Here is a 26034-nt window from a genome sequence, read left to right as displayed (position 1 = left end):
CACCACAGGCCCCTGTGTGGCTTGACGCCTCTACGCGACCGGCCAAGATTTAAAACGGCGTCTATCGGGAAAAGTCGCTGCGGAATTTTTAACCCAAAGCCGCTGAAATTGATAAGTGGCCTATCAAGGGCCAAGTATAACAAGTCATTTCGACTCATATCGCGGGAACGTGGTTGCTGCAAGGTCCTGGTACGTAATTTGCCTCATCCATAATTAACTGGCCAGCTGTTATTACAGCAAGGGTCCCGTTTCTTACAGATATTCATAACAAGATGAATCACGAAACCGGCCTGCTCCCGAAGCAATATTATCCAGGCCCTTGATGCCCGGTTTCCATCCGTCATAAAAGCGGCATTAAGCAAAACAATCCCGGCACTTCCAAGAGCGAGCCTTTACGGATATAATGCCATGATTGCTTATTTCCCAACGGGTAGGCACCCCACACCCACTCACAACGGCGCAGGGAGGGACGGCTAATTCGCGTCATAAGCTGCCTCGGGAAATATGGGAGCTTGCTTGTCTACAGGGTAGCCAGCGAGCCTCCAACCTTCCAGCATTGCACATACGATCAGGGCCTCGTCATCCCAAAGGATAGAGAAGTCACTTGGGAACCTAGTCAAGGAAGAATGTTACGTCTATTTGTACTATACTTCGTAGAATGGTAGCAGCAAAGAAACAAATGATAAACTACGCTCCGATTTAATTAGTATAGTGGACAACACTCTCCCGGCAACAGGCTGCCTATTGTAAGTCGGATAACACAAATTATGGCTGACTCTACATACCTAGGTAGGTAAGCGCAAGGAACGTTTATCACGTGTGTTGGTGTGAGTCACCACCCATTCAAAACCCTACTCTCTCCCATCGCAACAGTCCCTTCATCATAAACTATACGCGAACGTATAATATCAGAATGTCTACCGACGAAGCATCTCGTTCACTTGGCAGTGATGCGTGGCTTGAAGCTGGCGAATATGAACCCGGAAGTGAATGGCACACGCGTGCGACCAACTTTGTGAAAGCTGTCAACTGGGATGCGCTTGCTACTACTGCTTCTCAGCAAAGGGGCGGTATTTCCTGCGGTTTCGCTGAGAAATTCTCTGTAGGACATTTCAATATGACTCGGAGACTTGACTTTGTCGACGGTATTAGTTGGGTAGCGCGGGTTCGATTCCCGAGCACCGACGCTGCTACTGATCGTGAAGCCTTATCCGCCTCCAAAACGATGGAAATTGAGATTGCAAGTATGAAGTTTTTCAGGTAGCAGTCTCCCCTGATTATTATAGTCCTGAATCGGATAACTGACCATGAAAAGACTAAAGACATCGATTCCAGTCCCCGAAGTCCATGCGTATAACCTCTCTGTCCAAAATGAGGCTGGGGCTCCTTTCATTCTGATGGACTACATTCATGGCAGTGTTGCGTCAGAATTACGTGTCCAGCACGGCTCAGCCCGCGGCCTTTTCGGCACCCCTGAGCAAGATCGCAGGTTCAGGAAGCAAGTTGCTCGTATTCAAGCTACCGTCGCTTCGTTCCAGTTCCCACAGATTGGTGGCATTTACTACAACGAGGACGCAAATGATTTCTATATTGGACCTGAGCTGCAAACCGGCCGCGGGCCATGGGCCTCATCGTCAGAATACTATGATGATCTCGCCCATCACTTATTAAAATCGATATCGAAAGATCCCCTACGGCAAAGTCCGTCATTCATGGTACCGTCGATTCTCAACTTTTTGTTGCGGATTTGCGGTGAACAGAAGGATGGGCCATTTCGATTAGCAAATCGGGATTTCGGAGCGCACAACATCCTCGTCAATGAGGATTTTGACGTTGTTGGTGTCATCGACTTCGATGGTGTCATGGCTGCGCCGCTTGAAGTTGTTACCCAGTACCCATTTCAATGTTTTCTTGATGTTGAACCACGCGGAGTGGTGGAAACACGCCCTGCCGTGGTGGAACGGGTTGCACTGACTCTACCCAGACTACAGACGTACAAAGACATGTTGGCCAAATATGAAGCAGGTGCCGGCGGTAATTTCAAGGTTGCAGATCGCTTGGGAGGCATACCTGCGAGTGCATACCAGGGCATGAGAGCATATCAATCGCACCAGGATTTTGTGAATGATAGATGGATGAGATCATGCTTGAAAATGCTGCAGGACTTGACACAGAAACCAGAAAACTCGTGAGACAGCTAGAACTCAAGACAAAGATCCAGGCCATATACATAGGTAAAAATCTCATGGCGTAAGTCGCGTTAACAAGGGGTTGAAAGATGAAAGCCGCGTTTTCCCCGCGGTCGAATGGTGTGGTCCGAACCTTTATAGCGGTTAGCCCACAAGTCTAACTGGCTGAATTATCAGCTCGAGTCTGAAATTGATTGAGTTGGTGGTTTGGACAAATTACCAAATTACTCCGTACGGTATTAACAGTATTAGTTTGTAAGATCTGCTAGATCTAGTTCAGCGGGCCCACCCACTATGTTGGCTCGCGGCGCAACCCAAAAAAAAAAGTTGCTTATCGGACATCGGACAGCATACTTGACAAGCCTTCAACGAGAGAACGGACGAACAGCAAACAGACGAAGCATATAATACGCAGCCTCTCGCGCCAACTTGGTAAATTGCATTAGAACAAGTCGCTCGAATTTCTGCAGAATGGCCAAACGAAAGAGGGGAGCCGACTCGTTGTCGATCCGCCACCTGGAAAAGTTCCAGGAAGATATTTCTCGCGCCCTCAAGGAGGCCAAGGGCTTTGAACGCCAGCGTATGAGCAAGAGACAGCGCGACGCTGCCGGCGACCCGGAGAAGAAGGGAAAGCTCGAGAGAGAAATCAACGTGCTCAAGGTATGCAGCGCTACTGGCCTGTGTGTGCGCGGCCAAATTTGCTAACCCGTTTCCATTTTGCAGTCGTTGGACCTACATCAGACGGCGCGCGCGCACCTCTACTCGTCGCTTCTCAAGATTAAACCCATTGCGAGCCACGAAGACCTACCCGAACCGCTCAAAAAGGGCGTGGCAAAACCGGAACTGGCCGAAGACGAGCGGCTGGTCTTGCACAATGTCACGAGCGGCCTCTACAACCGCGACAACGTGAAAAAGGCAGTCGCCAAGGCCATTACCTTTGTCTGTGAGGCGCTCGAGATCCCTGTCCAAGAAAAAGGCAAAAAGGGCAAGCGCGAGCGCAAGGGAAAGACGCAAGAGGCCCAAGAACCTGAGCCAACCCCTCCAGAAATCAACAAGAGCGCTGCAAAGGAGGACGATGAGGACGAGACAGACTTTGAAGGCTTCGACTCCGATGACGGCGATGATAACGAGCTTGCGCCGCCTACAGAGGACCTTGACAGTGACGCAGAAGTCAGACGAGAAAATGACTTTGCTGCCATGGACGGGCTGCTGGGTAGCTCCTCCGACGAGGACGAGGACGACGAGCGTGCGAGCCTATGGGAAAAGTACCGCGGGAAAGAAACGGTCAATTTAGACGACATTTCTGTATCCGGCGGCGACTCGGACGCAGAGGTCGCAGAGGACGAGGAAGCCGAAACCGACGACGACGAAGAAGAAGAAGCGCCCACCAAGACAGCCACAAGAAGCAATAAGATGACCTCCCGAGGCGTCTCCCTCTCGCCCTCGCCCGAGCCGCAACGGAAGCGGACCAGAAAGGCGGTCCCAGCCAGCGCGCCCACCGAGTCGACGTTCCTGCCGTCCCTCATGGGCGGCTACATATCAGGCTCCGAGTCGGCGTCCGACGTCGACGTCGCGCCGCCCACGAAGCGCCGCGGCCAGCGCGCCCGCCGCGCCATCTGGGAGCAGAAATACGGCAGAAACGCCAAGCACATCCGGGAGGGGGCCAAGGGCGGCGGACGCGACGACGGCTGGGACCGGAAGCGCGGCGCCGTGGACGCGGCGGCGGACGGCAAGACGCCGTGGAAAAAGGGCGTCAAGAATCCCTTTTCGTCGTCTAGCGGCCCGGGGCGAGGAGCGCAGCAGCAGCAGCAGCAGCAGCAGCAGGAGACGAGACGACCGCCGCCGCCGCCGACGAAGCGGGATGACGAAGGCAAGTTGCATCCGAGCTGGGAGGCGAGAAAAAAGGCCAAGGACGCACAAAAGGCCACAGCTTTTGCGGGATCAAAAGTGGTGTTTGATTAGAGCCTGCATAGGCGTACGGGCGTTGGTGTGGAATGTCGCCGACGTTAAAGGCGTTGTATATATCTCTCTCATTATATATATATGTATATGTATATATATATATATCATCAAGATGAATACTATGTACATCTTCCCTTGCCAGTGAGTGTTTTGCTCCCAAGTTCATCCCAGTGCACACTGGCGTTCAGCAAAGCGGAGGAAACGGCTCCGTCCAATATGGTTTCAATGACGTACGATCAAAAGAATGTTCTAAATTCATGTACAAATTCTCACATGTAACCATCATGACATCACGTCTATGCTGCTTTCGAGGCACGTGCCTTGTTATCACGGTTTCGCTTCTCCTTCGCCGCCGTCTTTCGCCGTGTCATCCAGGACCGGTTGAGGTCGCGCCTATTCTCCCAGAACCATTTTTGAAAGTCGCTGGATCCCTGCTGGCCTGCGGCACCCGCACCTTCGTCCGGGCCGTCCTCGTCGTATACGTCCTCCTCCTCTTCCTCAGCCTCGGCCATTTCGGCGTCCTCATCCGTCGAAGGGAAGAAGCTGCGCATGCGTGCAGGGTGGACCGTGTCCGGCGTCGGTGCTGCGCTACGCACGTTGCGCCAATCAAAGTCTTGCTTGGTGTAGGGCGTCATAGGTACGGCGGCCGTCCCGCTCTCGACGGTGTCCTCCGCTTGCTCTTCCTCGTCGCCATCGCCGCCAAAGAAGCTGAAGCCTATCTTCTTCTCCGCGGCCGGGGTCGTGGTACCATTTTCTTCTGGCTTGGAGGGCTTAAACAGCGCTTCCAACGGGTGAATGACCCGGGACGTCGTCGGAGGGGGTGGGATATCAATCATCAAGGGCTTGGAAGTGGCACTGCCAGTCACTTCAGGCGTGGGTGTCTCAGACTCGTCATCGGATTCGTCGTCATCGGAGCTGTCGCTGCCTGAATCAGAACTATCACTTTCAGAGCTATCATCTTTGTCAACCACTGCCAGCTTCTTCGTCTTTGGATTCTCTGTCTCCTTCATTGGCTCGTCCTCGGATTCCTCTTCAGAAGAAGTATCGTCCGAAGAGGTGTCGCTTTCGCTGGTGGTCTCGTTTTCAGATTCGGGTTCAACAGGCGTGGCTGGCGTTTTCTTAGTCTTCTTGGGCTGAGCCTTTGGCAAATTCTTCTCTTTGAGAACTTCTACTACATTGCCGTCTTCATCCACCCAGCCCTTGCCTTCGATAAATTCGGTCGCAGACTTGCCATCAGTCTCTGGAGCAGCCGTCCGCAGGAAACTCATGAATTTGGTCGTCTTTTCAAATTCGTGAACAGTAACTTGTCTGGCAGAAGTCTTCTTTTTCTTCTTCTTTGTGCTGGCATCTTCCTCGGGCAGGTTGCGCATTTCATTGGGTGGCATTCTCGTCTTGAGCAGACACTCCTCCTTTTCAATATACTTTGATCTCGATTGCTTTCGTTTAGTGTCTCTTTCGATGTTCTTAGACTCTTTGGCGCTGTCCTTTTTGCTCTTCTTGTTCTTATAATCGGCAGGTTCCGTCCATCCACGTTTGACCTTGCGGTCGTCGAGCATGACCCCGTCGATGACACCCATTTCGCGCTTGCGCTTCTTTGGTCGCTCGGAATCGTCGTCGTTCTTCTTTGACTTTGACTTTCTCACAGTCTTTCCGGTGTCGTCCACCAAGTCAGGCTCGATGCGCTTTTCAGGACGAGCCTTTTCTATGCGCATCTTGCTGCCCTTCAGCATGCTGCCATTGAGCTTCTTCTTGATCTTGTCGGCGTCCATCTGGGGAAGCTCAACAAAACCAAATCGATTTTCGGGAAATGTCTCCAGGGAATGATACGAGATGTTGCGGGCGTTGGGGAGAGCTGTAGCGGGCACGACAATCTTCAGCAGGTCGGCGTCAAATGGGGTGATGTGAAGGCGAACGAAGCCGTCCTCTGTCGTCTCGGGAGACGCGGCGCGCGACTTCTTCAGCTTCTCTGTAGCCTCCGTCGTCATCTCCAGTCTCGGGGAGATCAAGCACAGGTCGGCAGCGATGTTCTTGGGGCCCAGAATTCTGGACGGGATTTTTTTAGATGAAGATAAAATTCGATGTCAGGTCAACTTTTTAGCGGGCCCGACTGAACCTGTTCCTGTTTAGGCACACTGGGTCACTGCCGACAAGACCATCGCCTGATCCACTAGTTACATTCAGCAGAGATGAATGAAGTTGACCTGCTCGACACTTCTTTCACATCAACTTGAAACATAAAGAAGCTATTAGGTATATATATAAATCTTGTTTTGCTAAATCTTACACCCCGACATACAGTATAATTACAGATAATTCCACCATTTTGGAGAGGAGAGGAAAGAGAAGGCCCCGTTACATGTGTCGCATCGCTACTTCATGGAAAATGCAGAATGAATCAAGTGGAAAAAGTCCAAAGCATGTCACCATTCACTTAGCCGAAAGGCTTGGGTGAATTGTGGCGGAAGAATGGTTGCGGGTTCTGCTCTCGCACGTCGCCACCGATGGCCTTCCACCACACGTCGCTGCTCCATCGGATAATTCTCTCAGCGGCGCCCTGAGGCGTGGCCGCGGGGCGAACATCGAGGTAGAAGACAGGCTCGTCGCTCTCATCAGCGTCAGCAGCTTCGTCAGAGTAGTAGTCGATGATGTATCGAATCTCCTTCTGCTCGCCGTTGACCTCGCGGGAGACATACCAGTCGTGTCGGTCAAAAGGGGGCTCAGTTCTACACGACATCAGTTTTTTTTTTTTTATATGGCAAATGGTATAGCAAAACGTACCCAAACTTGGATGGATAAATCCAGCCCAGCACCTGGAGCATGGCTGCCTTGGGCGTCATATCCTTTGGTCTGCCTTGAAACCGAATGAGGCTGGGTTCAGGCTCCTTGCCGTCCCAGTTGCGATCCAGCTCCTCCTCGAAGTGATCCTCGCCCCGTTTGCACAGCTGCCAGCCGTGGTAGAGGCCGCGGTGGAAGCGCTGCTCCCAGCCCATAATCTCCGCCCAGGCGCCCTCGTTGAGGAAGTTGTGGACTGAGACCATGGACTCAACAGCCGTAATGTCCGTATCCGTATAGCCCTTGCGCAGCAGCGCATTGTACATTTGCTGCGGTGACGGGTACTCCCACGTGCCAGCGCCGTCGCCCTTGGGGATCGTTGACTCTTCTCGCGACGTGGGCAGCGCGATCTTTTGGTTTGGCGCGCGCTTCTGAGACAGGTCAGGGAACATGTAGTTGAGGGGGTTCAGCTGCGATATGATCGACTTGGGCTCGGAGGTAGCAGAGGCCGGCTTCGAGGTGGCAGCGGCGACGGCAGCGGCCCTCTGGTCGTGCGGGACAGGGCAGCCGGTAGTAGAAGGGATAGGAGACGCGGGTTTCGTCGCCTGGGCCTGAGGATTAAGTTTACCGAGTGACTTCTTGTGCATCGGGCAGCTGGCCTTTTTAGAAAAGTCATGTTAGCATCCAGAGTTCGGCGTTCATTTGCTTCGCGCGTGGGCGCATTGCTTACAGGTGGCTCCTTGCCAGCAAAGCCAGCGAGGTGGTCTCTGGGCATCTGCCCGATGGCGGGCGACTGATCAGCCCAGAACCATCCCATGGTGATCAAGGTCGTATGCTAGACGAAAGTTTGAAATGAATGTGTTGAAAATGTGTCGAAGCAGATTGGGCCGGCTAAAAGGAACAATCAGCGCAGCGCCACCGACAATAGGGACGGAGAAATTTCTAATCTTATCGCGCCATCCCGGCCAGTCCGTGGGGCGTCCATTGTTAGGAGATACCTGTGCTACTAGCTCAGCCACTAACAATCCTGATATGGCCGAGTGCTAGCATGCGTTTTGCCGTGGTGGGTTAGGTTTGCCCCTGCGCATCTACGTCACTGACTTTCTGGTGAACGGCAACCCAAGAGTGTCTGTCGGCACGCACCGGGACCAAAGGTCCCATCAACATCAAACCCATTTTCAACATTGGCCCCGAATCGAGCATGAGAACAATAGCGCACACGGAAATCACATCAATTAGCCCATCGAGATGAGGGTTGAGCTGCTCCTCGGCAGATTTACCCTTCGGTCGGGCCTACGACAAGCATCCGGGTTCAAACCGACGTCGCTCGTTTTCCGACCGCAATGCGCGCGATATTTGCATGCGCCGCGCCGAATACCGTGGCGCGGCAGCGGTAAACGGAGCAACGGCTCTGCGCTGCGGGCGTCGGCTGGCGGCGCAGCAGCCATTGGCACGGCGGCGTTTGTCAAGCTCGCGCAGAAGGACAACGGCGGGACCGATGAGACGGGCGAGCTGCGCATGCTAGAGTTGTCGCGGGAGGAGATTCGCAAGGCGGTTGACAACAATGATCGCGGCTTATCGCGGCTTGTGCACGAGGCGCTATTGTTTCTAGACCTGTACATCTGGGAGCCTATATTCACAGGCGTACGGTTCCTCCATCTCGTTGCCATCTTTGTGCCCGTCATCGTGTCCGTGCCCATCGTCTGGCTCGGCCGCCGCTTGCCGGAGCGCGATGACGAGCGCCAGGGCACGCTGTGGTGGTACGGCTTCATGGTCAAGGCCATGGAGCTGGCGGGCCCGGCCTTTATCAAGCTTGGCCAGTGGGCGGCGTCGCGGTCCGACATCTTCCCCAACGAGCTCTGCGAATCACTGTCCAAACTGCACTCCAACGCGCCCGCCCACTCAATGCGCGTCACGCGGGCGACGGTCGAGGCCGCTTTTGGCGGACGCCCGTTTGAGGAGATCTTCGACGAGTTTGAGGAGAAGCCGCTCGGCGTCGGCGCCATTGCACAAGTATACAAGGCCAAGCTGAAGCCGGATGTGGCGTCACCAGCCGACTCGGACATTGTCATGAACAAGGACATGGCGGATAATGTCAAGCACCATGTAAAGACGGTGCTCATGAGCTCGCCCAGCCGCGTGCCTTCGACCTACGTGGCTATCAAGGTGCTGCACCCCCATGTTGAGCGAACAGTTAGACGCGACTTGCGCATCATGGGGTTCTTTGCCTCCATGCTCAACGCCATCCCCACGATGGAGTGGCTCTCATTACCCGGCGAGGTGGAACAGTTTGGCGAAATGATGAAGCTGCAGCTTGACCTCCGTATCGAGGCGGCCAACCTGGCCACCTTTCGCCAAAACTTCAAAGACAGGTCCACGGCGTGGTTCCCGTATCCGTACACCGACTTTACGACGCGCAACGTGCTGATTGAGGAGTATGCACAGGGCATACCCCTCGCTGACTTCATGGAGAATGGCGGCGGCGTGTTCCAGCACGACATTGCCGATGAGGGGCTCGACGCCTTCCTACGCATGCTGCTTCTCGACAACTTTGTCCACGCCGACCTGCACCCGGGTAACATCATGGTGCGCTTCTACCGCTCCGCTCGGCCCGAGCTGCCCATGCGGCGCGCGCCCGACGCGCCCCCCGCCGCCCACGACCCGTCCGACGTGACCGAAGAGGTGCTCGAGCGGCTGCGGCCATACCGCCGCGACCGCACCGCCTGGCAGGCGGAGCTGGCCACGATTGACGCCGAGGGCTTCCGCCCGCAGCTCGTCTTCATCGACACGGGCCTCGTAACGGAGCTCAACGCGACCAATCGCAAGAACTTCCTCGACCTCTTCCGCGCCGTCGCCGAGTTTGACGGCTACAAGGCCGGCCACCTCATGTGCGAGCGCTGCCGCCAGCCCGAAGCCGTGCTCGACAAGGAGGTCTTTGCGCTCAAGATGCAGCACCTCGTGCTCAGCGTCAAGAGCCGCACCCTCGCGCTCGGCAACGTCAAGATTGGCGACATTCTCCAGCAGGTGCTCGCCATGGTTCGCGGCCACCACGTCCGCCTCGAGGGTGACTTTGTCAATGTTGTCATTAGCATACTGCTGCTCGAGGGCATCGGCCGCAGCCTGAACCCGGACGTGGACCTGCTCAGCAGCTCCCTGCCCATCCTACGACAGCTCAGCACGCAGCGTGCGGGTGGTGTCGGCGACTTCTCCATGGTCCTCCTTTGGGTCGGTCTGGAGACGAGAAAGTTCTTGCAGGCAAGCATCGAAGATGTAAGTTTCTTTCGTACTATGCGGATGGCGAAGCCCAGCACACTAACCAAAGACAGGTTGAACGATGTGTCAAATACGATCTCTTGTCTCCCAATGTTTAAAAATTTAGTCATATAGCCGTCAAGGCAACCTGATAGAAACTCTCACTCAATTGTAGCATAGAGACCTACTCGTCGACAACGAAGAAGCTATGAATCCTTCAACGATCGGGTCCAACAGAACCCGACGTAGGCGTTAAGAAAGATAAATCGGAGTCTTACTGATTTCTACATAATTCAACTCAAAACGATTGTATCGCAGAGCGCTCCTGCACCACGGGTATTTCGCTACTGCTCTTAAGTCATCCCGCTCGTGAATGGTTCTGCGCCGATTCAACGCGACCGGTTCATGGTCAAAAAACACGCCATGTGTATTAATATAAAATGTATGTCCAGAGCTACTACCTTCATCATCTCCAAATATTGCTCTTCCCATGATATACCAAAGCAACCACCATCGACTCCAAACCCCCACCAAAAAACACCATGCAAAGGCTATAATATAGAACAAAGCAGCCGTGATAGTAAAGCCAAAGTGTAACAACAAATATAATCTGCACAGTACTCGGTTAATTTGAGCAGCGAATCATTCCTAGTCGGTGCTTGCGCTGAGCTCCATCGACTTCTCCCACAAATTTCTCAGCAACGTGGCAGTATCATCAGTCTCCTCTGTAGCGCTGGAGCCGCTTATTCTTTCGCTCAATCGCCCCGTCTCGTCACCCTCGAAGCTGGAGCCAGCACCGCTACTCCGGATAGTGACCACCCTTCTTGCGGTTGCGGCTTGTCTTGAATCTGGCATACTTACGTTGCGCAAATGCCGGGCCGGTGCTTCAGCTGTGGTTCTTTTGCCGTTGACGAGAGGTGTGCTAGGACGAGGGATGCGCTTACTCTTTTCGAGGTCGGGCAAGCGACCGAGACGATTGAGAGAGCGGGCAACAGGGTTCTGACATCTCCGCACCACGAGGTATTCCATGCCCGCCCTTTCCATAAGTCTGTTGACTCGTGGGTCACGACTACTACCACCATCGTAACCTGAGCCAGTTATACCAATCAAAGGTCCGGCAACGCCCCCAACGGCACCGACAGCTTGGCTGGGTTCGAGCGCGGAGCTTTGGCGCTGCAGGTTTAGCTTCTGTTGTGTACGGGATGTTTCTGCTCTAGGGGCAGTAGTGCGTCGCGGAGCTTTCGGGATAAGCGCGCTGTCATCAATGTCGGAGATGAGTTGCCTTGAGCCGTTTTGTGATAGGCTCGAAAACGACTGCACGCGAGGAGAGACTGGTGGTAGCTGCCTTGAGCTGACGGAAGGGTTATAAAATGAGCCTTCACTGGCGATGCCAGATCCAGGGGTCTCGACGAATCTCGATATCAGCTCGTCATGGTTGCCAGATGTCGAAAGAGACCCGTTGGGACCATTAGATTCCGGAGAGTGGCGTGGGAGACTCGCCTGCGCTATTTGGGTAGCCATCTGCGTGGTTGCGCCGTGCGACATAGTGCGCTTCAACACGCGAGATGTAAGATACTCTTTGTGGCGCAAACGCTCCTGCTCGGAAGGCGAAGTATTCGCGGACGGCTGCGTAGGCTGATTGGGCGTCTGTGGTCTAGAATTACTATTGGACGCAGGATTGCGCTGTAGTGATGATTGTCCACTGTTGAGAATTGAACCCTTTCGTGACATGTGCGGCGAATTGGAACCGCTTGCGTCAACCCATTCGTCCTCGGGATCGTCCACGCCAATGTTAAAAGTCACCTGGGATTTGTTGGGCTTGTGCTTATTGACGGCAAAGCTGCTGGGATTGCTAGGTAGCTTGTCGGAAGAGCGGATGCGCTTAGACACTTCGATGCTGGATCGGTTGCGCTTGAGGCTGGACTGGGATGCGCTTTTGGGGAAATTGCCGGAGGAGCTCTCGCGCGACAGCTTGGCTTCGCTATTGACGCGACGGTGAGAATTTGGGCGACGATTGGCCTCGCGATCGCCGGGAGAGGTTGTGCGCCTAGTCAGTCTGGGCGCGGCCTGACCATGCTGGTGCGACTTTGTGTGCAGGACCTTGGCGGAGGGGACACGGGCATGGAGTCGGCCGGCGACGTGGTGGTGCTTTTGATGCTGCGGCTTCTGGCGCTGTTGGTGAGAGACGTCGCTGTGGGCGTCGGGGTCGCGATGCTTTGATTGGCCATCGGGTGCTGCAGATGTGCTGTCCCCGTCTCTTTCTCGCGCCATGGTTCGTTCAATGGGCTGCGCTGACAGCACAGCGAGGGGGCGTTGACAGGGCTCTTCGGTTGGATGGGCGGCGAGGAGGGGGGGCGAAATTGGGCTGCGGGTGCAGGAGAACGTGGGCCAAACGCAACTGCGATGTCGGGGGTACCGAGCCGGCTCGCTGCGACGCTGTATAATCAAGGAGCTGCAGCAGCAGTGAGACACAAGCTGTGGTGGTGGTGAAGGAACAAAAGACGGTGATGAGACGCTGCACTCCAGATGCGTCACTGGGAGGTGGCGGTGGGCGGTGGGCGCTATACACCGGCTGGACCGTCGGCCAATCAACCAATTGAGGGCGGGATAAGGAGCAGGTGGTGATCGGAAGTCTTGATTTCGATATGCGACGGCTGAGTGATGATGCGGCGGTCCTGCGATTGTTGATTGTTGCTGAGGATGATGGGTTGGCTATCAGGCGGTCGGAACAGGAGGAAAGTTGAGTGAGGTCGAGGTGAGACCGGGGCTAACGAGGCCTAGGCGGGGCGCGACAAGTTTTGTTTGCCAAACGACGACGGCGCTGTCGGCCTCGTGTCGTCGTGGCTGTCCCGAGACACCGGGCGCGCTGCTTGCTACCTTTTTATATACGGCTCGTGAATCACAGGAACGTTGACGCCACCGTGATGAACCGCTGGTCTTTGAGGCTACATTAGGGTGTACAAAGCCCCGCGTGATAACGCTGTGTAATGATTACTTCAATAGTGTCACTACTGGTGTCTACCCACCTACCTGTAGTACTCCTTAGGGTAAATGAACGGTTACCTGATTCCACGGGAAGCCCTGTAGACTACTACATGAAAAGAATCCATGAGTACCCCTCCTGCTAATTAAAGATTGAGAAGAACTACTTGTATAGTAAATTTGTGATTTCTTCACTGCACTTGGCAACAATTATAAGCAATCATAGCAAATGACTTATAACAGAAGGATCACGTGCCCCACCGCTGTTAGATTTCCTCCTAGTCGCGCCTCTACCTTCTCCTCTGTCATACACTAACTACCTCTACCTACCTACTTGGTTGCCATTTTTCCGCAAACATCGTCTGCATCGCCCTGACTGTCGTGTTTCTTCCAATTTTCTGTGCTTCGAGGCCTTTTCAATCACATCATGTCCGGATTAGCCGAATTGGAGGCTGAAAAAGACCAGTACAAGGAACAGGTCCGTCACCGAAACAAGCCCGCCTTCCTTAACTCTGCTAACGATTCCTCCAGCTTGACCTTGTTCTTGGACAGCTGCGCGACGACCCCGATAATGTGGAACTCAAGGCTCTTGAACAAGAGTTGCAAAACTTTGTCCAACTTCTCAACGAGAACATTGCAGAACTGAAGCCCAAACAGGCCCCAAAGCCAGCACCGAAGCAGCCCTCTCCTCCGCCCGAACGCGAAAAATGGTCGCGCGAGAACCACCCCGCCTTCAAGAAGACTGCGCCCATCCCGACACCTGAGGAGAAGGATGACACGCCAGTCACCTACCAAGTAAATGATATTGTCATGGCGAAGTGGATGTCTGGCGACAAGGGCTTTTACCCCGCCAAGATTACCTCCATCACCGGCTCCGCTGCTGCGCCCGTCTACGTTGTCAAGTTCAAAAGCTACGACGTCACAGAAACGATACGCTCGCGCGACATCCGCCCAGTCTCCAACAAAAGGAAGGCTGAGGCGCTTCCTGCGCCACCACCGGCGTCAACACCCGGCCTTGTATCCTCGGCCGGCGCAACGACATATCCAAATGCGGGCAGGGATGTCGATGCTGAGGCTAAACCGCCCAAACCCAAGAAGATCAAGGCCAAGAAGGAGCTCGAAGCTGGCAAAAACAAGTGGCAGGAGTTCAACTCAAAATCTAAATTTGGAAAGACACAAAAGAAGGATAGCATGTTCCGGACGCCAGAAGGCGTACACGGTAGAGGTACGATTCTACTTATACCCGTGGTGTTTGCAAGCATACTGACCCTTCTACCTCTAGTTGGCTTCACTGGGTCTGGCCAAGCCATGCGCAAAGATCCAAGCCGAAACCGCCACGTCTATCAAGTGAACGAGGATTTAGACTAATGAGTCTGGTGTTCACTACAGGACAACGACTTGATTTTTATTTCACGATGAGCATGCTCCCGGTGTTTCAAGGATGAAAAGGCTTCCATACTATGCGTCATGCAGACAAGACTTCTTGTCGTCACGGTAACAAGGCTCCCTGATTATTGCTGCGGAGGCTAACTGCCAGTTTGGCTCCATTCTTCCAGACTACTTTTTTCGCGAGTTTGTTGAGGTTTTGAGTAACTGGCGATGAACGCCGGGATCAGTCAATTCGGATTTTCAGGAAATTCCCCAAGTACATATACTACATAAATAATACACGGCCTACCAAGGGAGGTGCTGAGTTTCTACTAGCGCTCCTGCATCTCAATCTTCGTCACAATGCTTTTGGCGATATCTAGAAAGGCGCCAGCTCGTTCACTCTCTGGTTCTGCCACAACGGTCGGCTTGCCTTTCTCCGCATCATCTCCAATATTGGGGTGCAGCGGTATGTCACCGAGAAACTCGATACTATGCTCTGAGCACATCTTCTCCACTCTCTCCCTTGACCCAAACACATGCGTATCTCCGTTGCAGTGCGGGCATGTAAATAGCGACATGTTTTGTACAAGCCCAAGAATGTCCACGTTGACAGCCTTGAACATATTGATCCCCTTAACGGCGTCTTTTGTAGCCAATGTGTGTGGTGTTGTCACGATGACGGAGCCTGTGTCCAGTGTTAGCAACATCAAGCAGAGCGACTAGGCAAACCTACCATCAAGTATCACTTGTTGGGTTATGGTCAGTTGAGTGTCACCAGTTCCAGGCGGCAAGTCCAAGACGAGTATATCCAAGCCGCCCCAACCAACCTCATGCAGAAGTTGCTGTATGGCTTTCATGACCATTGGTCCGCGCCACACCACAGGCGCTGATTCCCCAACAAGATAGCCCATTGACATCGTTTTGACGCCATAATTTGTCAAGGGGACAAGCTGGTTATCTATAAATTGTCAATTACATCCTCGTAAGTGAATAAGTGAGAGTGATGCACATACTTTGGGAGAGCCTGGGTTCGCCAGACAAGTTGAATAATGTCGGGATTGACGGCCCAAAAATGTCAGTGTCTAAGATACCGGCCCTGAATCCCAGCCTTGCAAATGCCAGCGACAAGTTTGCTATAGATGTTAGTGAGTCATGATAGACAGGTCAATGATCCCTATGCTTACCTGCTACTGTACTCTTTCCGACACCACCCTTTGCAGACGATACAGCAATAACCTTGTCTACGCCTGTAATCTTGCGCTTCTGTGGCTTTTTCGGCCAGTGGGGGGGCGTTCCAGCTCGCGGCAAACCCTGTTCAAGTAAGTCGTTTGAGTCGACGCAGAATCGAAATGTTGCTCACGAGAGGATTTTCATGCGACAAAGCAGCAACTGTATGGAACAAACGACGTGTGGTTGGCCTCATAGTGTTAGAGAGTTGCAAATATACACTGATTGGGTGATTGCCTCTTTTGAAGTTCAAGCATCCATCTGCGAATGAATATGTATAGATATGAAGGTCAACACTGATAAGATTCACCTTAGTGCGTGTTGGGGAAATACTCAAGATTCTGTAGATGCCAACGAATACAAGAGACAGTGAGCTCCATACCCTTTACAGATTCACGCACCAATTAACCATCTTATTGAAGACCCACAGCAGCTCCCAGTGCATACTGCCTACTCTGACCGCCTAAAAGTTGAACGGCCTGGCAGAAAATTCCAGGCGTGGGGCGGGCTGAGAGCAAGGCTTCACTCTCGAATTAATAGCAAAGTCAGCAAATATGAGTAAAGCTACGGGGCGTGCGAAACTGTTCGAAAAATATGACGAACATATCGAGAAAGGTACATAAGTTTGTTCTGCTAATCTTCTGATTCACAACTCTAACCATGAATAGACCATGACCCGGAAACCGAGCACATCGTAGCAAGTGGTAGCGACGAAGGCAGCGACAACGAAAATGCTGGCACCGAGCACTATGTCGACGTTTCAAAGAGCAATCTGCGCCAAAAAGGAGAAAACTCCCTCGGACCACAATATCGCGGTTCGAAAGTTAGTCGCATCGCACTAGAGCAGGAGAGCTCAGGCGAGGACAGCAACGACCAAGACGAGTACGAAGAGGCCGACGAGGAGGAGTACGACGATCCAGAAACCGCGAATCTCGATGTCGACACTCTAGAAGCCGGCGATTCAGAAATTGGTAGCGATGATGCGCTTGGCGAATCAGACAACGAGAAGCTCAGCGGTTTTGTCTTTCGCGGTAGCTCCAAACCGAAACAGCCCAAGAGTAAGCGCGCCGCCGCGGCAGACTACATGTCAGACTCCAGTGCGAAAGACGAACAAGACGAGGGGGACGATAATGAACTTGACGATGATGAGGACGATGACGAAGAGGAAGACGACATGAGCGACGGCTTGGAGGCGCTAATTGATGGCGAAGCCGAGGAAAGCGGCGAAGAGGAAGAAGACGAGGACGAAGACGGCGATGAGGACGAAGACGAAGACGAAGACGGCGATGAGGATGAAGACGAGGACGAAGAGGAAGACGTTGACGAGGGCGAAAAGTCTTCGAAAGCCAAACCAGCCATGAACGGGCGAACACCAAGCGCCGACATCGAAAAGGGCGCAGCGATTCAAAAACAACGAAAACTCTACGACGGCTTACTGAATTTACGTATTCGCTTACAAAAGGCCCTCATTGCGGCCAACACGTTCAGCGCGCTCGAGGAAGAGCACGACGCAGACGACGCGATTACGAAATCTTATGCTACAGCCGAAGCTACGGCCATAAGCCTGCTCAGTTCCATTAGCCACCTACGAGAAAATTGTGGCGCGCCGGCAGCCGCGGGCACCAAGAGAAAGCGCGACTACGAGGTATCAGCAACGAGCGCCGAGATCTGGGAACAATTGCAAGAGGAGGACCGCCGCGCCGTAAAAATTCGCGAAAAGTGCCTGGAAAAGTGGTCGCGCAAGGTGCAGAGCGTTAACGTCGCGGCGCCCAAGGGCCTCAGCTCGCGAAACACGACACTCGTCGGCTCACTTCACGACCAGCTCAACAACCCCGAGAACCGGCTGGCGAAGCGCACCCGCGTGCCGCGGTCATGCGCCCCGGCGCAGCATGCCAAAAAGATTAACGAGGATGAGACCATCTTTGACGACGCCGACTTTTACCAGTTGCTGCTCAAGGAGCTCGTAGAGCAGCGCACCGTGGACTCATCCCACCAGACCAGCGCGGTGCCGTCGGTCGTGCTGACGGCGTCGCGCGAGAACAAGACGCGCAAGGTCGTCGACCGGAAGGCTAGCAAGGGCCGCAAGATGCGCTTCACCGTCCACGAGAAGGTGCAGAACTTCATGGCGTCCGAGGATCGGCGGCAGTGGGAACAGGCCGCCATTGACCGGTTCTTCAGCACACTATTTGGTCGCAAGCTGGAGCTCAATGAGGACGAAGCGGACGAGGACGAGGATATGGATGATGTCGCAGATGCCGGATTTAAGTTGTTTGCTTAACGCCGTACCTTGTTGGCCGATTGCGGACAACATCATTTACCTGTCTTTCCTGGGGTTTCGGAAAATGTAGCAACTTTGGCCGGGGATTATGTATAGGGATACATTACTAGGCTTGTTTGGGTTTCTTTTCTGCATATAGGAGTCGGAACATCTTGAAAATACACATAGAACATTTTAAACAAGGTGAATGGAATCCGATGTTCCGCTGATAGTGACGTGCTTCCGCGAACTGCCGTGGTTTGAAGGGTGCCCGCACGGCATGATGCGGAATTCAGTGGACCATGGTTCTGGATTCAGTGGGCGGCTTTCGTCGGTCCTGAGGCGGGGTGCGGGAGCATTCCGTCGAGGGAATACCCCCACCACCGAGCAGCGTCACATACCCCCATTTGACCACTCTGTACAGTTGTGTGTAAGCATACGGTCCGGTCGAGGTAAAGCAGTTTCAGTTTCAGTTCCGCGCATGTGTTTAGATACAATGATCGCTTTGCACCGTCGAACAATTTTCTGGACGCACTAGTTTCCTTTTCATACTAGCTACGTCGACTGTAACTGGCGGCTTAAGCAGCAGACTAAACTAGACCCTGGCTCTCAAGATCAATCTTTCAAGCCATCAACGCGAAGCACAGTTCAAAGGTTTGCCAACTGCTAAAAGTCCATTCGGGTCTCCACTGGCAGCAGTCATGTCCCACAGTTATTTAACGAATTCTTATCGAAGGTCCGAACAGAAAGCTGCTACGTATTCAGGCTAGGGTTGGCCAGGCCCCCCTTCTTCGATGACTTTGGCGCGCCCGCCGCATCGCTCCTGAACAAACAATGGCTGAGTTTGAATGGATATCTCAGTCTGTCACTTCAAAGTATGAGTCAGTAAGTAGTCGTGATGAGTTCAAAGGGGGTAAGAGCCTTCACAGAGTTGACGGATGGATGCGGCCCATCGAACCAATGACAGGCCAACAGCTAAACAGGTCCTGAGCCCAGAACAGGTAAGAAAATGGGCACGACCCGATTTCATGAAAGTATGAAACTTGCATAAATATCTTGGTAGTCATAGTAGTCTTCGCGCGGAACCATGTTATGGTGATATTGTGACTGCTGTACAAATCAGTATCCTACACGCTGCCGACTAAAACGCTGGGTAGATGCAGTGAATACTTGGAACCGTGCTGTGTCTCAACGTGCTGTACGAATTAGAAGTCTTACACACTGCCGATGTGTAGATCTGGTGGACACTTAGAATCGTCCTGTGGCTGGTTGCTTGAGCGGAAATGTATGATAAACACAACTGGCTCGGCTTAGAGCGCGGCGCGGGGCCGTAACCAGTGTGGAGACAAGCATCGGGGTGGCCAAATGGGGGTGGCCGTCGTCCCTCTCTGACAAACAGAAAAGTCGAGGAGGGGAGCTCAAGCCGTTCCGCTTCCATTTCCATTTTCCATTTTCCCATGTTTTTTAAGTCATCACAAAAGCTTTTCCCTCGTTTTCATCTTTCCATAATCTCCCCGTCTTCACACTCAAAAAACCTCGCATTCTTCCACACACGCAACATCACAATGGCTGCTACCACATCTTGGGTGCCCGCCGACGCCAAGGGCGACTTCTCCATCCACAACCTGCCGTTTGGCATCTTCTCGACCAGCTCTGGCGCGCCCCGCGCCGGCGTGCGCATCGGCGACAGCATCGTCGACCTTAAGGCGCTCTCTAGCGACCCGGCCGCCGCCGGCCTCAAGTCCATTCATGGCGCGGCGGCCAGCTTTGCGCAGCCCACGCTCAACGCATTTGCGGAGTCGGGCCGTGCTACCCACAAGGGTGTCCGCGCCGAGCTGCAGGCCATCCTGGGCGGGAGCGACTCGCTGTTGCAAAGCAACGATGCGCTGAAGCAAAAGGTCTTGGTGCCCGTCAGCCAGGCCAAGATGCACCTCCCCATGCAGATTGGCGACTACACCGACTTCTATGCCGGTTACAACCACGCTTTCAAAGTCGGCGTCCTGTTCCGCGGCCCGGACAATGCCTTGCAGCCCAACTACACACACATTCCCGTTGGTTACCACGGCCGCTCGTCCAGCATTGTCGTCTCCGGCACGCCCATCCAGCGCCCGCGCGGCCAGATCCTGCCCAACCCGGCCGCCGCCGAGAAAATACCCGTTACCGCCGCCTGCAAGCGCTTCGACTACGAGCTCGAGCTTGCGGCCTTCATCTGCAAGCCCACTCAGATGGGCGACTCTGTTGACGTCAACGAGGCTGATGAGTACATCTTTGGTTACGTGCTGCTCAACGACTGGAGTGCCCGTGATATCCAGGCCTGGGAGTACATTCCTCTCGGTCCTTTCAACGGCAAGAACTTTGGTTCTACCATCAGCCCTTGGATCGTGACGGGCGATGCCCTTGAGCCTTTCCGCACCGAGCCCCTCGAGAACAAGACGGCGATCCAGCCTTATCTGCAGCAGTCGCAGAAGAAGAGTGTTTATGATATTAAGCTTCAGACCACCATCAACAGTAAGTTCGCGCCAAGATGGCACCATCTGTGCATAGATTGCTAACCTACCCTGTACAGCCAATGGAAAGACTGACGGCAGCATCATCTCCGAGACCAGCGCCAAGAACCTGCTGTGGTCATTCCCTCAGATGGTCGCCCACCACACCTACGGCGGCTGCAACCTGCGGGCCGGTGACATGCTGGGCTCGGGCACCATCAGCGGCACCGAGCTGCGGGAGCGTGGCAGCTTGCTGGAGATGACGGAGGGTGGAAAGCAGGACTTTGAGATTGGGCAAGGCAAGGTGCGCCGGTTCCTCGAGGACGGCGACAGCGTTGTCATGTACGGCTACTGCGAAAAGGAGGGCATCCGCGTCGGCTTTGGTGACTGCGAGGGTACCATCCTGCCGGCCAAGGCGTTGTAGGTGCACGGGGTGGCAAGGGGGAGGAAATAGACTAGGGTGTGAAAGAAGGAAAAACTTGCTAGGATGAGATGAAGCTGCAGATTAACGATGCCAATAAAAAACCGAGTCATCGACCATCTATCCGTCCGTACGAGAATGAAGGTGGAATCATCAGCCCAGCCAACACGAGGCAGCAGGCAGCGGGCAGCGGGCTGCAGTGGGACCCCACAGCGGGGAGAGCCCTGTAACATGAACGGGTAGCGGCAGCAAACGATTGAGCCCGAGCGAAGACGGGAGGTGGTTGGATCAGCCAGCCAGCCACTTTTCAGATAACTACATACCTCCTACGACACGACAGTCCCGGGCGGGCAAATTAAATTGAACTTTTGTCTGTGGTGTCTCAGCCCCCGAAAGCGCACCGCTTCCGCTGCAGCCCTGCTTGTATTAGGACGCAGGCCATAGAGGCCAGTAGTGATTCCTACGAATCAGTAAGAGTAAGTACAAGACGGGATGGATGCGTGTGTTACAGTGGCTTGACAGTGGCTTAATGGTAGCCGCTCATTGCGCCACCAGTCTGGCAAGCTGGTTGGTTGGCTGGCCCCGTCGTCTGGGATTCTCACCACGAACAGACCAGGTCACGTGTGGCGAATTCCTTCCAGACTGCTTTTTGGGGGAAAGCGGCCCGGCTAGCTGGCACCTGGGCAAGGGCACTCAGTCTTCTGCGTGGGTTGTCGCTCGCTCTCTCACGCGCCCTTTGTCACTTTTTTTTTTCTCTTTCTTTCCCTTTTCCTTCTTTCCCTTTCTACTTCCGGCCAAATGTGCTGATAAAAGGGCAAAGACCGACGGCAAACGAGCGCCCCCAATCGCCTCCCTCTCCCCTTCAATGGGCCCTCCACCATGGAGCAAATCGAGACGCAGGCTTCCGATTTGCGCTTCCTCTCGCAGCAGGCTCAAGTTCCACTGAGCAATTCGCCCAGCGTCACCTACGAAACACCCAGGCACCAGCAAGCCAGTCCTGGTTCCGCATCCTTCGGAGGTAATTCCGCGACGCATGGCGACGCCGCTGGCGCGAAAAGAAAATCGACCGACGAGGGCCTGGGCTCGTCCAAGCAGACGCGCAGCAAGCGCAACCGGGTGAGCTTCCTTCTGTCGTCTTTTTGGGTCTGGCGGGCGCTGCCACGGACCGTCAGACTTGGCTCTTCTCAATCCGCCACTCCTGTGATTGATCCTTTCCGCTAACCCGCTGGCCATGTTTTCTCTTTTCTCTCCCTGCAGTATATATCTATTGCCTGGTACGTGCTCGACCGTCTCAAACACTCATTTCACGTCTGAGGGGCCGTCCTTGCCTGCCCGTCGCTAACATGCCACCCCTGCTAGCAACGAATGCAAGAGGCGCAAGATTAAATGCAATGGCGAAACTCCATGCAAGCGCTGCGGCAACATGGGCCTGAATTGCCTCTATACCCCAAACTGCTGCTCAAACACCTTCAAAGACTCGGACGAGTACAAACTTGTCACCTCTCACCTCACAGCCCTCCAAGATGAAGTCGGCGCCCTCAAGCAGGCCATGCAGGCCATGCAGGCCATGCAGGGCACCCAACCCACCCCGGGAGACCGTTCTCACATGGCGCCCTCCTCCATTGACCGGTCCATCATGGCCTCGGGAATGATTGCGCCCTCACCAGCCCAGAGCTCCGTCTCCGGTCAGCAGACCAGCACCGGCCAGGCCAGAACTCCTGGCGCATTCCGAGGTTCCACCAGCACCTCGCACATGATTGGCATCGCCCAAACCAATACCGGTATCGCGTACCCGGATCTTCAAGATTCAACCAACCAAATAGAGCCGCCGCTCCAGTCACAAGCTTCCAGAACCGATCCCATCTTAGAATACAGCCACGATGAGATGCTCCGTTTGTGTCAAGTACACGATGATGAAATCGGCATCATGTACCCCGTTCTCAACATGGGAACCGTCACAGAACATGCCCGGTATATCGCTGCGCAGTTTGATACCCTCCGGCATCAGTCCTCTTCCCAAATCTTCACAGATGACAAGACCCTCGAGCTCAAGATGGTCATGTGTTGTGCGCTTGTCGTTGAAGAGAGCGGTCCTAGTATCAGAGCCCAGAAACTTTTTGACAGCATGGAACCGGTTCTGAATCGCAGGTTGCTGGCTGAGGAAGCATATATTGGAACTCTGCCGTTGTTGTGCATATTCGCCGGCTACCGCTTCCTTACCGACGACGAGGGTTTGGCTTGGCGTGTCATTGGCCAAGTGTGCCGACTCTGTCTGGAGCTTGGTCTGCATCGCTCCCAGGTTCACCAGTCGATTACAGATCCAAACGAGCGCCAATTCGCCCTCAATAGTTTCTGGTCTGCTTACGTACTAGATCGCCGTTGGGCTTTCAATACTGGATTGCCATATGTTATTCAAGATGCGGACATAGACCCGAAACTGGAATATCCGGTTGGTGACTTGACCTCAGACGCATATTCACACTCATACTAACACTCTTTGCAGACGGGTCACCCTTATCTCGTATCTATGATATCATATTCGAAGCTCGGCGCCAAGGTTTGGTCCCTTGTTGAGCAGCGCCGAGCTTCGTTTCTCGACAATGAAAAGCCATGGCTGCAAGACATCGAGAGGCTTGATGCAGAGATTATTACTTGGTATTCATGTGTGCCACCCGAGGTACAAATACGAGATTGGCATGAGGAGGGCCACATCAACTCGACGTCGTCGTATAACTTGCAACGGCTGAAAGTCTGGACATATCTTCGCAGGAATCAGGTGAGTACTATGCAAGTTGGGCTCTCGTCACCTTGACTAAATAAGAACGTAGATACGGAACTGGCTGCATGCACCAATTCTACACACTACCAATTCCATTCTGGGCGCCCCGCACCTTGCGCAAGTATGCGTCGATGTGGCCAAAGACACGGTCGCGTATCTGAATCATGTCAACAATCATACAGACATGATTCGAAAATCTCAGGCCTTTTACAGCCAGTTTCTCGTTTCTGCGCTAGCAATCATGTTTCTGGCATCGACTCAGGCACCTGTCCAGTTCTCTGCTATTTGCAGGGAGGACTTTTACACGGGCTTGGGTCTGATCGAGGATCTGTCGCCCCATAGCCACATTTCAAAGCGTCTGTGGCGTATAGTCTGGTCTCTCCGTGACTATCTTCAACAACTTCAGCCGAAGCAGGGAAATGATGCACACTCTACTGCTGCACTTGGCATGATTGGGTTGGCCAGAGGCGGACGTATAGACCCTTCAGGTCCTCAATACCCCTATGGAGGCACCGGGATGCCTATGGGAGCAGGGGGGCCTGCTGATTCTTCTGATATTGACTTGAGCGTCCCGAATGACGGCAAACTCACAAGCCATCTCTGCAACATGTACGAAACGTTTGCGAATTACAATGGATTTAACAACTTAAGACTGGATCCAGGCGACATGCAAACGCAAGATCAGGCTAAAGTCATGGCGCAGAGCGGGTTCTTTACCACGGTGAGGCAGATGTTTTGATCACGGTGCAGTCGGTTGGAACCATGTATATATATACCCTCTAACAACATCGGAAAAAGCCGGTCGGGGCGCAATGATTGTGGCGTTGAGAGTATTTTTCAAGTTGCGATCTATGACTAGATGTATCAATACAACGTAATCTTCATATATTCATGTATATTGAAGCCGGAAATGCTGTCGTGCAGCTTGCCTATGTACGACTTGGCACGCCCACCGTGCTGGTAATCATGGAGCTCGTTGATGTTGGCGTTGTCAACTGCCAGGATATACGTATTTGCTTGTATTCAAGAATGTGATTCTTGCCTAGCATATAATCGAAAAAAGATTGTAGGAGCACGTATCACAAGATTCCTCGGCATCTTGTCTGGGGCCTCCGAGGCTAACGACTTGCAAGCCACAAGGCGAACCAAGCCACCCCCAACAACTCACAAGGCATTTTACTCGAGCGTCAGCCGCACCACACCTCATTCAACATATTTCTTTACGGGTAGTTATTCAGCCACTTGCACGAGCAAATGGTCATGGCATATAACACCTGGCTGCTCCCGGTTTTGGGTTCTCAAAAAAAGAAAATGGCCATTCCTCATTGACCGTCCAAACAGAAACCATGTCTGACGAATTCATCATTGTGCACGAGCACATGCCGCACGGCCACAGCCCCGACAACGACCTGCCCACCTACACCCTCCAAGACGCGCAAACGGACACGCTCGAGGACCGCATCGCCGCGACCCCGTCCCTCGCGCTGCCCATCCTCGACGCCGCGCACATCCGCAGCCCCGCGGACCAGAGCGGCCCGCCCTCCGCCGCCGCCGCGCTGCTCGCCCGCGACCTCTGCGCCGCCTTCCACGCCGCCGTGCGCGACAACCAGGACGACGTCGTCGCGCAGTTTGTCGCCCGCGGGTACGTCTCCCCCGACACGCCCGACGCGCACGGCGAGACGCCGCTGCTGACGGCCGCGCGCCGCGGCCACGTCGGTACCGTGCGCGCGCTGCTGGCCCTCGGCGCCCGCGTCGACGCCTACGGCCAGTCCCCGAGGGTGCTGTACGAGAGCGGCGCCGGCGGCCGCGCCACGCGCTTCCAGCGCACCCCGCTCCAGTGCGCCGCCGAGGAGGGCCACCTCGCCGTCGTCAGGGTTCTGGTCGAGGAGGCCGGCGCCGACGACGGCCTTGTGGCTCCTGACGGCGCCCTCGCGCTGCGCCTCGCCGCCGCCGCCGGCCACCGCGACATCGTGGCGTACCTGCCGGCGCGCCGCGGCGGCGGCTGGCGCCGCTGGAAGACGAGCCACGCGAAGCAGGTGCGGCGTGCGCGGCGCGCCGCGCACAGGATCGGCGTCTTCTTGTACTATGCGCTCGTGGCGCCCGTCAAGCTGCTCGTGTGGCACGTGCCGAGGTGGGCGTGGGAGAACCGCGCCCGCGCGGACTGGATGGTGCGGCGGGCAAGGGCCGTCCCGGCGGCGTTGAGGAGGGTGCCCGGGTGCGCGTGGAGAGCGGCCAAGGCGGTGCCGGCGGGGTGCAGGGCGGTGGCCAGGGCGACGGGCAAGCTCGTGCGCGGGGTGCCCAAGGTGCTGCTGGTGCTCCTTGGCTGGATGCAGAGC

The 26034-nt window shown here is 54.4% G+C and overlaps 11 protein-coding genes across 11 annotated transcripts; 7 read left to right on the top strand and 4 right to left on the bottom strand.

Annotated features, from left to right (window-relative positions):
- Positions 1-913: 913 nt before the first annotated feature.
- CCM_04458 (Protein kinase-like domain) lies at positions 914-2192 on the top strand (the record flags this gene model as incomplete). Its single annotated transcript, XM_006669606.1, has 3 exons — positions 914-1260; positions 1316-1891; positions 1985-2192. The coding sequence occupies 3 exons, from the start codon at positions 914-916 to the stop codon at positions 2190-2192; spliced, it is 1131 nt and encodes a 376-aa protein (XP_006669669.1).
- A 468-nt stretch (positions 2193-2660) lies between these two features.
- CCM_04457 (Bud-site selection protein, BUD22) lies at positions 2661-4151 on the top strand (the record flags this gene model as incomplete). Its single annotated transcript, XM_006669605.1, has 2 exons — positions 2661-2849; positions 2913-4151. 2 exons carry the CDS (start codon positions 2661-2663, stop codon positions 4149-4151), a joined length of 1428 nt encoding a protein of 475 aa, XP_006669668.1.
- Positions 4152-4447: 296 nt separating this feature from the next.
- Positions 4448-6136, bottom strand: CCM_04456 (MFS transporter, putative; the record flags this gene model as incomplete). The annotated part of the gene is made up of 1 exon (XM_006669604.1): positions 4448-6136. The coding sequence occupies one exon, from the start codon at positions 6134-6136 to the stop codon at positions 4448-4450; it is 1689 nt and encodes a 562-aa protein (XP_006669667.1).
- A 446-nt stretch (positions 6137-6582) lies between these two features.
- CCM_04455 (cytochrome c heme lyase) lies at positions 6583-7740 on the bottom strand (the record flags this gene model as incomplete). Its single annotated transcript, XM_006669603.1, has 3 exons — positions 6583-6874; positions 6930-7582; positions 7654-7740. The coding sequence occupies 3 exons, from the start codon at positions 7738-7740 to the stop codon at positions 6583-6585; spliced, it is 1032 nt and encodes a 343-aa protein (XP_006669666.1).
- Positions 7741-8171: 431 nt separating this feature from the next.
- Positions 8172-10294, top strand: CCM_04454 (ubiquinone biosynthesis protein, putative; the record flags this gene model as incomplete). Its single annotated transcript, XM_006669602.1, has 2 exons — positions 8172-10193; positions 10250-10294. 2 exons carry the CDS (start codon positions 8172-8174, stop codon positions 10292-10294), a joined length of 2067 nt encoding a protein of 688 aa, XP_006669665.1.
- Positions 10295-10823: 529 nt separating this feature from the next.
- Positions 10824-12446, bottom strand: CCM_04453 (uncharacterized protein; the record flags this gene model as incomplete). Its single annotated transcript, XM_006669601.1, has 1 exon — positions 10824-12446. The coding sequence occupies one exon, from the start codon at positions 12444-12446 to the stop codon at positions 10824-10826; it is 1623 nt and encodes a 540-aa protein (XP_006669664.1).
- A 1138-nt stretch (positions 12447-13584) lies between these two features.
- CCM_04452 (Tudor domain) lies at positions 13585-14525 on the top strand (the record flags this gene model as incomplete). The annotated part of the gene is made up of 2 exons (XM_006669600.1): positions 13585-13635; positions 13689-14525. The coding sequence occupies 2 exons, from the start codon at positions 13585-13587 to the stop codon at positions 14523-14525; spliced, it is 888 nt and encodes a 295-aa protein (XP_006669663.1).
- A 332-nt stretch (positions 14526-14857) lies between these two features.
- On the bottom strand, positions 14858-15445 carry CCM_04451 (cytosolic Fe-S cluster assembling factor NBP35; the record flags this gene model as incomplete). The annotated part of the gene is made up of 2 exons (XM_006669599.1): positions 14858-15213; positions 15262-15445. 2 exons carry the CDS (start codon positions 15443-15445, stop codon positions 14858-14860), a joined length of 540 nt encoding a protein of 179 aa, XP_006669662.1.
- Positions 15446-16309: 864 nt separating this feature from the next.
- On the top strand, positions 16310-18033 carry CCM_04450 (protein BFR2; the record flags this gene model as incomplete). The annotated part of the gene is made up of 2 exons (XM_006669598.1): positions 16310-16370; positions 16424-18033. 2 exons carry the CDS (start codon positions 16310-16312, stop codon positions 18031-18033), a joined length of 1671 nt encoding a protein of 556 aa, XP_006669661.1.
- A 1544-nt stretch (positions 18034-19577) lies between these two features.
- On the top strand, positions 19578-20922 carry CCM_04449 (fumarylacetoacetase; the record flags this gene model as incomplete). Its single annotated transcript, XM_006669597.1, has 2 exons — positions 19578-20520; positions 20579-20922. The coding sequence occupies 2 exons, from the start codon at positions 19578-19580 to the stop codon at positions 20920-20922; spliced, it is 1287 nt and encodes a 428-aa protein (XP_006669660.1).
- Positions 20923-21798: 876 nt separating this feature from the next.
- On the top strand, positions 21799-24437 carry CCM_04448 (fungal specific transcription factor, putative; the record flags this gene model as incomplete). Its single annotated transcript, XM_006669596.1, has 4 exons — positions 21799-22035; positions 22331-23368; positions 23423-23695; positions 23748-24437. The coding sequence occupies 4 exons, from the start codon at positions 21799-21801 to the stop codon at positions 24435-24437; spliced, it is 2238 nt and encodes a 745-aa protein (XP_006669659.1).
- Positions 24438-26034: the final 1597 nt, after the last annotated feature.

Source organism: Cordyceps militaris, assembly GCF_000225605.1.
Source record: "Cordyceps militaris CM01 unplaced genomic scaffold CCM_S00003, whole genome shotgun sequence".
Classification (NCBI taxonomy): Eukaryota; Fungi; Ascomycota; class Sordariomycetes; order Hypocreales; family Cordycipitaceae; genus Cordyceps; species Cordyceps militaris.
This window is presented reverse-complemented; position numbering and strand designations above follow the sequence as displayed.